This window comes from Leuciscus leuciscus (assembly GCF_965113295.1).
Source record: "Leuciscus leuciscus genome assembly, chromosome: 3".
NCBI classification, from domain to species: Eukaryota; Metazoa; Chordata; class Actinopteri; order Cypriniformes; family Leuciscidae; genus Leuciscus; species Leuciscus leuciscus.
In genome coordinates this window covers 36,333,496-36,343,072 of record NC_138727.1, presented here as the reverse complement: position 1 = coordinate 36,343,072, position 9,577 = coordinate 36,333,496, and the positions used below count along the sequence as shown (strand labels likewise).

Genomic DNA, 9,577 nt, shown 5'->3' with positions numbered 1-9,577 from the left:
CCTCTTTAAGTAGGTTTTGCATTTACCCAAGATCACCAGTGAACAATTTATCGAACCTGTCTGAGAGACCATTTATCTAAAAAGATATGAGGAATAAAACAAACAAACACTTTCTTTAAAAAAGGTCAAATCTGAATGTTTATTTTACAGAAATCCTACTGATATGTCACATGCATAATAATCTGGAACACGGTATATATTTAGCATTTTACATTTGCGGACACCAGAGATGTGGTACTTCACTTTCCATGAGAAGAAGAAGAAAAAAAAGAACAAATCTCTCTGCTCTACATTGATGCATACACTACTTGGCAATCAATTCTAGGCATTGCACTGTAGGTGCACACACGCGCACACACACACACACCTACAGATTTATTGAGCTGCCCTCTTTAAGTCTGACAAAATTGTCTCGGTCTTATATAATTAGAGCTCTAGAGGACGAAGGTTTCTATTCCTCTTCCTCTCCCGTCAGACTAGTGATGGATCTTTCCTGCTCAAAACTTCCGTCAGGCTTCCAACTGACTCACAGTGGGGGTTAATATAGCAAATGTTACTTTTAATGAAATGCCCTTTATTCTCTTTGTTCTGGCTTGTATTGTAGTGGCTTGAGTCTGGGGGGAGATCGGTGGGTTGAATGCACCGCTCTGCAGGATATGCTGAAGCTGTATTAGGAATTCTGTTTTAATATGGGCATGTCTTTTGTCGTGTGGCATTGTTGACCAATTACGTATAATAAAGAACAAAAAGACAAAGTTTCACACAGACTTACTAAACATGTGAGGCTTTTTGCCATTTTGACAAAGACAACCTGTGCAACAATTCCACAAACCAGATTTCCCTATTCTATTTTACTGCACCTTTTTTTGTAGTGTTGGCACTCCCAGCTCGCCCTGTGAGTCAGTGTAAATGAGTAATGATTGCAAGCCTCATGGTCGCCACAAGGGGGCACAGATTCAGCACCCTCGATCACTCTTGCTCCTAATATGTGTGTCCTGCTTATTCTCCAGTAATTAGCATTTTGTTGATCTGTTTATTGGCATTTATATTAGTCAGTTAATCAGGTAATTAAATTCACAGTGATGATATAATCAAATTAGTTCCCACAATGCCCACTCCAAGCCCACAGAAGCATACGTTTTAAATTATACATTTAATTTGCATTACCATTAAAAAAATGTTTATGTTTTTTTAAGGTTTAATATTTATTTTATTTTATAAATAATACTTTTACTTAGAGAAGATGCATTAATTTGATCAAACGTGACAGTAAAGGCTGTTTACATTGATACAAAAAAATGCTGTTCTTTTGAACTTTCTATTCAGTAAAGCATGCAGATTTTTTTTTTTTATCACAGTTTCCACCAAAATATTAAGCAGCACAACTGTTTTCAACATTGATAATATTGAGAAATGTTTCTTGAGCAGCAAATAAGCATATTAGAATGATTTCTGAAGGATCATGGGACACTGAAGACTGGAGTAATGATGCTGAAAATACAGCTTTTACATCACAGGATTAAATTACATTTTACAATATACTCAAATAGAAAAGTTATTTTAAATTGTAATAATATTTTACAACATTACTGTATTTTTGATCAAATAAATGCAGCCTTGGTGAACATATATGAGACTACTTTTAAAAACATTCAAAAAATCTCACTGCCCCCAAACATTTAACAGTAGTACTGAAAAAATGTGCATACATTGTACCTTTTAGGGGTACAACAGCTTATCACTGGGGTAGTACCCATAAAAGGACAACTTTGTACCTTATCAACCCATTTTAGTGCCTAGAGTAGGAATGTGTACCCTTAAAGGGTTAGTTCACCCAAAAATGAAAATTCTGTCAGTAATTACTCACCCTCATGTTGTTCCAACCCCGTAAGACCTTCGTTCATCTTCGGAACACAAATTAAGATATTTTTGATTAAATCTGAGAGCTGATCACTCCTCCATAGGCTTCTAAGGGATTGAAACTTTCTGGCCCAGAAAAGTTATTAAAGAGATCGTTAATATAGTCCAAGTGACTACAGTGGCTCAATCTTAAGTTTATCAAGTTACGAGAATACTTTTTGTACGCAAAAAACTAACCCTTTAAGGAACTTCAATGAACTTTTATAAATAAATTAGGTACAAAATTGTCAGTTTAAGGGTACTATTATCCCAGTCACAAGCTGTTGTACCCCTAAAGTTACACGTTTTTTTGACTAGTGATGGTTAGTTTGGGCTTCACATGGATATAAAACATAGACACACTAATGGTTGATGTCTTGTGTGGTTTAGATAAAAGAAGAGGACGTAACCCAGCTGAAACAGGAGATATCGAAGCTTACAAAAATGAGAGAGGGGGTGCAGAGGAGACTCCAGCAGATGCAGGAGCAGAAAGTGGAGATGGACAACCAAAGGGAAACACTCAGGAATCAGATCACTGGACTGGAGAGAGGCAAGAACACACACGCACGCGCACGCGCACGCGCACGCGCACGCACACGCACACGCACACGCACACGCACACGCACACACACACACACACACACACACACACACACACACACACACACACACACACACACACACACACGGGTTTCCATGTTTTATGGGGACTTTCCATAGACATAATGGTTTTTATACTGAACTGTATATTTTGTTTCCTTCTGTGTAAGCTTGTTTCCTTTAATCAAACTCTTTGCAATTCTGCAGCTCTATTCAGATCTTTCAGCTGTATAAACACTTTACTGTTCAGCCTATAGTATTTCTTTCTATACATTCTTCTGGGGTCTAATTGATTTAAAGAGGTCATCATGGACAGCAGGACTTGCTCAATAGAGTGATGAAACATGCTCTTAATTTCAGAATTCATGACAACTAAGCTGAATCATACTGGTCATAACTCTTGACTACTAAGTATGCAAAAATTTACTTTTTTCAAACTTACTGATGCAAAGCGTGTCATTGTGTGTTTTGGCTTTTTAAATTATGTGTCATGGGGTATTAACCAAATTTATTTCAAATTTGAGTTGAGTGTTAGCGATTTGTGTGTTGGATTTTAAAAACTTTGCATGGCGAATCAAAAACCCGCCCGGATTCAAAATCTGTAATCTTTTTATTCTGCAGATGATTCGCTTGGCACCCAAGACTGTTGTTATCTAGGCATATATTACATGAATTAAAAGCAGAACACTGCCACTGACAAACCAATAACTTTCTCCCTGGGATATCCACTTCAATTTTCTTGCACCCTCACCGATTCTGTGAAGGAAAAGTTCACAAAAGCGAGACAAAGCCATGAGAAATTATACATGCGTTCCACTGGACCGTTAAAAATAGCGGTTGCGAGTTGTGAATTTCAATTCACCATCTCAATCATATTGAAATTTGAAATAAAAACGCCTAGTTTCGAATTAGATATTATAAAAAAATATTATGATATTCATCTGTTTCAGTAATTATGCTTGGTCATCAGCGGGCAAAGTAATGGTGATGAATGCAAACACATGAACAGAAATACCCTGCTGATGGTCATGAATATGGCGTATGAATGGAAAAGTCAAGTGACTGAAACAGATGTATACTGCACATGTTGCTATGATTATTTTGCACCAAAAAAAAAGCGCAAGGTCTAGAGACGCTTCAAATGAGAGAGACGTGAGCGCAATGGTTAAAGAATTAGTTCACCCAAAAATGAAATTTTGTCATTAATTACTCACCCTCATGTCGTTCCAAACCCGTAAGACATTCGTTCATCTTCAGAACACAAATGAAGATATTTTTGATGAAATCCGAGAGGTTTCTGAACCAGCCATAGGCAGCAAAATCGTAGAAAATTTTAAGGCCCAGAAAGGTAGTAAAGACATCGTTAAAATAGTCCATGTGACTCAAGTGGTTCAACCAGGTCCATCTAGCACATGTTGAAAAACAATGGAAAAGTAGCTCAGTGGAATGGCAAAATGTGTTCCCTAAGGCCCGTTCAGAATCCAGCCTGATTTAAAGAGCTTGAGCATTTAAACGCTAGACGACAAAACTGCTTTGCACACTTATAATAAACAGAATGATAACATTCGTTGGTGTGAGCACTAATTTAGTTATTGTTATAGTTATCGTTCTTGATGTGAACGGGCCTTCACAATGTAAAAGATGATTTTTTTTTAAGTTGTTAATAAAATAAAGATTATTGGAGTATGTTCTACAAGAAAATACTATTTCACTACTTTCTACTTCTATTTCATGTTTAACTCTATGTGTTACTTGCCATTTCTTTGTAATTATTTGTGAAATGTACTAGCAGTTACTGAGTGAAAATCTTTTTTTTGTGTCCTAGTATATTTTGGCCTGGACAAAGAGAGGTTGAGAAATGGACATGTAAAACTAAATTATGATGTTTTCAGGGAAAGAAACCTTTACTAACATTATCAAGACGACTTAAGGGAGGACTTACCTTCTTTCAAAAACTCTCATCTTCCTTGCTTTGTTCTCTTTCTCTTTCTAAACACAGGTAATTCGTTTTAAAGGAAGATAGAGCTCAGAGTAATTACAGTCAAACAATGAATACATCTAATTTCTTTTTTTTTTTTTCATTTGACCTCTTTACTTTCCTCTACACTTCTCTGATTTTCATTTCCAGTTGTACGTACATTCCATAACGTCTTTGGTTCTTCCCTACTATTTGAATATTGCAGGTTTTTGGAATGAAAATTATACTTCTGTCAGTTTGTTTTTCTCTTTGTCTCGGTTTGTCTTTTTTACAGACCACTGACTCTTCACATACATATGTATCTCTCTCTTTCTTTTCTGATTTTAATCAGTCCCCAATATTCTTTCTCGTCAATCTTTCTTGTTGGTTCCCCATTGAGCTGATGGCGACCTAACATGTTGTTTACGAAGCACAGGCTTCTCATTATTTATAGTACTACAGTCAAAGCTTTTTGAAAAAAAAAGAAGAAAATGTTTGTGGCTAACTACATCAAAGTTGTTTTAATGGGCAATTTATTTTTGAATAATGTAACTATCAGATCTTTTTTTATTTTTTTTATTTTTTATTTTTTAAATCAGAACAGGGCACATAAAGCAATAACGATCCCAATTAGGGTGACAGCCTTTACTTGAACAAATAAGTTTGCACAAAATAAAACTATTTTACAGAACTAAGTTGGAAAAATAAAGATGACCAGCATCATTAGTGTCACAGTTATCATTGATATCTTGAGTCTTGAGTCATCATTGAGTCTTTTAGTAAAGTCATTTCAAGCTAATTCATCTTCATTGTGTGAGTTTCTACTACAAAGCCTTTGCGTTTGTGACAGTTCAGGCTACTAATTAACTCTCATGCTAATCCTGAAAATAGACACATGTATTTAATAAAATTAACAATATTTGTATGAGTTCAATGTTTTGCTAAAATCTCATGCCCTCACTCGAAAAGAAATCCACTGCACATTATTTATCTCACTCCAGAGATGTGAGCAACCACAAAGTGGTTCCCTCCAAAACCGTGTCCCCTCAGCACCTATCCTGGACCAGACCTTTACCTGCAGCCGTTGTGGCAGGACCTGCCTGTCCCGCATAGGACAGGTGGATGTCCTTCCTAAATCTTTGTTCGCGAAGCCAAGCCATGATTTTAATGATTTATTTTGGGTTGTTGGTCAATTTAATACATGGCATTAAAAAAGGCTTGCATTACATTTAATACTTGTAATGTAAACTTCTATTTTTCAATAAAACATTGACATGTGTGACATATGAGCTCATGTTAAACCTGTACATTTATAGCAAAATTTTCCGCCGTTACACTTTTTTCCTTGACCACCCCCAGAGGCCTCGAGTGTGTGTGCACCACAGTTCCAGAGTAGAAAAGGAAAGGAAACATGGGTGGCATTGGACTCCACGGTAATAAAGTGACCTTAGTCTCTGTCTGATTCATGTTCAGAGCTCAGACTGCTTATCTAGAGGCGTTTAACGGTCTGTTTATTTGTGTTTGTATGGGGTAATATAACGAAACAATAAAAAAAGGGGAAATGAATGGAACAAAATGACATTAACTATCAAGTTTCAAAACCAATGTTTACAGGATCATTGGGGATCAGGTTGTAAATCAGTGGGTTGCGACACAAAAAAAAAGGGCAGGAGTTCTGTTCTAAAAGCATTGTGTACAGGAGGGATGACATGATGCAGATAATAAAATGCATCTTACCATATAATTGTGCATAGGGCAGCAAAATAGATAGGTCTATTAACTAATAACTAACAGCGAGAAAAGGCTTACCATATCTTTTGTTGGGTACAACAAAGGCCAAATGTATCCCTTAATAACATGGCTAATACCGCTACAATATTTGGCCTAACAATTTGTTACTGTCACATGCACACTAACCATGTGGACTTTGCTTATGTTTTGTACCGTTTTCCCACCTTAGTTAATCTGTTGTCATGGTTGTTGATTGTATTGTATTAAGTCTCATCACTGCCTCTATTTAAGTTCATGCCTTTTCAGTTTGTGTTGTCCGGCCTTGTCTACACTATGAGTTGTGAGTTAGCTAATTCTGTGATCCTGAAAATTATATTGTTTCAATTAAAGACACTTGATCGTGTTTCTACTACAAGTAGCGACAGAAGGCCAGACCAAGAATAGATTAGCGGTGTGTTTTAAAAAAAAAAAAATTCTTGTTTGCGTTTGTTTGCTTTTCCTCTTTTTTTCCCCGATCACCATGGATCTTCCATCCATACAGTTACGGTGCCTTGAGCAGAAGGATAGCTCACCCTCCCGCTACTGAGAGTGAATGTTTGGCACTGGACAACTGCTTTGATTTTGGAGAGGTTGATTTTCTGCCCCCTTTTTCTGCCGATCAGTCTGTTATGTCCTGAACTCTCTGGTCCCACCCAGCCTCCCTCTCCCACTACCTCTCCAGAATGCTATTGAGACTGCTTTATTTTGTACCGCCCTCCAAGCTCCACTCCAGTCCCCAGCTATTCCTGCCACCCAGTCATCGCAACCTCCCATCAGTCCCTCAGAGCCTTCTCTCAGTGTTGAGTCAACACCTTGGGCCTGTTGGGAGCCATCTCTTCCTGGATGTGGGAAGCCCGTGGCTCCGCCTCCTGCCTCTGAGCGCTCCACTCCTCCTCGACCCTTCACCCTTGCTCCTGCTCTCCTTCCTCCCTTGATGCCTCTACCTGGGTCTGGCATTTCTACGCCTACGCAGTGGACTTGCGGGCCGGGCCGCCCATTGCTCTCCAGCCCTCCACCCCTTCAGCTTCGGCCAGCTCCTCCGCCTCCGCTCTCGGTCGCTCCAGCTCGACCTCAACCCTCCTGATCCCTGCCATCATCTTGGGGGGTTGTCATTGCGCCTACATTGCGGCCACCTAGGTCATCGGAGTACCTTCACTGCATCGGCTCCCTGGCTGCGTGGTGGGCTCCTCCCTCCACGTCATCGTCGCCTCCGGTCGTCCACATGGTGGCGTCAATGACAACATCTCCATGGCTCCTCCCTGTGGCCTGGATCAGCGACTATCTTCCTCTGCTCAAGACTAGCCCTTGGACTTCACCACCATCAGCACCACCCTGGTCTTTTTTTTGTTTGACCTCCTCCCGGATGTCTTTCCCCCTCCAGAGCCTCCTCAGAGGTCGCGCCTTTCGAGAGGCGGCATACTGTCACACGTACACTTTCCATGTGGACTTTGTTTGTTTTGTTTTCAGTTTGTGTTGTCCGGCCTAGTCTACACTATGACTCTGTGTGAGTAAGCTAATTCTGTGTTCCTGAAAATTATATTCTTTCTATTGAAGAATTCTATTCCTTGACAGTTAAATTTTTAGCACACATCAGTTTCTATTATTATTATTTGAAAAATTGTTGCATATGATCCAGGTTAATTGTAATATTAATACATTTTAGTGTTTCCACATTTCAGTCCATTTCAATTTCAGTGATTTATGGACATTTTTGTTGGGTTTGTTGGGTTACCACTTGATGTCCAGTGTAAAATTTGGGATGAGAAGCGAATCCATTTGAGAACTACTGTGAAAGAGATCCATGTGCTTATGTTTAAAAGATATCCAGCGTAAATGTTTTGTCTACTGAAAGTCCTCATTTTGAGGCAGGATTGTGTGTCAACATCCGAGACGAGTTCCTGCGGTGAATGACGTATGATCTGAAACTGTTCTTTAACAGATTGGACTCGAGTCTTTTGGTGTTTCATCTCTTGCTCCCCCCCACCCCCACCCCCACCCCCACCCCCACCCCCACCCTCCACACCTGCTCACATCGTTCTTCTTCCAGACACTATATGACCTCTCACCAACACCAGCATCCATTACCCTGTCTGTCCATCCCAGCTGAGCATGTGAAGATAGATTTATCGGGAGACTCTATGAAATAAAGGCTGTGGATCCTACTGGTTTTAGCTCCAAGTGTCTGATGAGGTAGATATAGTGGTAAAGATCTGGGCTGGTAACCAGAAGGCTGCAGGTTGAGCCTGTCACTACTGAATATAGTACTCTGTTTGTTGCTCTAGAAGGACTGTTCCTGTAAAGTTTGTCACTTTGGATCAAAGCATTGGCTAAATGACGAGTATCTTACCTTCATACCACATGCTGCACTGCTCAGAGAGACCATAGGGCCAATGTAGAAGGACACTTCCATCAGTCTCATCAGTTGCTAACCATCTGACCTGTAATCCAGAGAGCTTTGAGTAGGTTGTGAGTTGAACAATTGCAACACAGAAATACCTTCCTTGTGCAATTCTTTGTACTTTTTTGAAATAATTGTTGAATATAGTAAGATGGAAATGTGTATGCCTATAACATGCGTATGTAAATGTGAACATTCGGTTAAAATTATTTGACTGTTTTATAATGTTCTCTTGTTTATGTAAAACCACTGTACACAGTGAATCTAAACAGCTGGTTTTGATTCAGAACTCAGATTTTATATTGGACATCAAGTGGTGATTCAGCACAGTACCAGAATTTTTGATCATCACTCTTAGAAAAAAAGGTTCAATGGGGTAATATGGAACCTTAGGGTTCTTGGCTCAATTTTAAAGAACACTTTATTCCACAAAGTTTTAAATGATTACCTAATACTTTCATGTTTCACAGGTTTAGTTTTTTTCTGGTGATAAGTATGTCTAAGAAGTTTAATTCTTGAAGTTTAAAAAGCTGAAAAAGCAATTGAAACTAAATTAAATAATTAAAACTAAATTTATACAATGATCCCATTAAAAAAATCCATCTTTTCTTCTAAGAGTGTTCAAAAGTTAACAAAAAGTAATGTAAATGAAATAATTTAAAGGTATAGTGGAGGATTTTCCCGAATTTTAGAAAAGAACCGCCCTCTCCACTTTTTGAATAAATGGATTTCTCCAAATAGCATGCCAAACTTTACCTGTCGAGTAGAAACTTCAGTGGCATCAGTGGGAAGCCCAACCTGTACTTTAGCGCACGCCAGCGTGTGAAATATTCTCCCAAAAACACTCTGGTCTTGTTTCTTTTTTCAGAGGCCTTTTTCTTCTTGTCATACAATTCGTAGTCACTTTTTCTCTTGCGACCCTCAGACATTTTGAAAAAACCTGGTGAGAACGG

General features: G+C 38.8%; 1 protein-coding gene across 1 annotated transcript in view; it reads left to right on the top strand.

The window, feature by feature from the left end:
- The window catches only part of cfap58 (cilia and flagella associated protein 58), a 135,143-nt gene that overhangs the window by 6,114 nt on the left and 119,452 nt on the right, over positions 1 to 9,577 (top strand). The window contains exon 7 of the mRNA XM_082163368.1: positions 2,290 to 2,449. Within this exon, the coding sequence (XP_082019494.1) occupies positions 2,290 to 2,449 (160 nt within the window). The remainder of the gene's footprint in view (positions 1 to 2,289; positions 2,450 to 9,577) is intronic.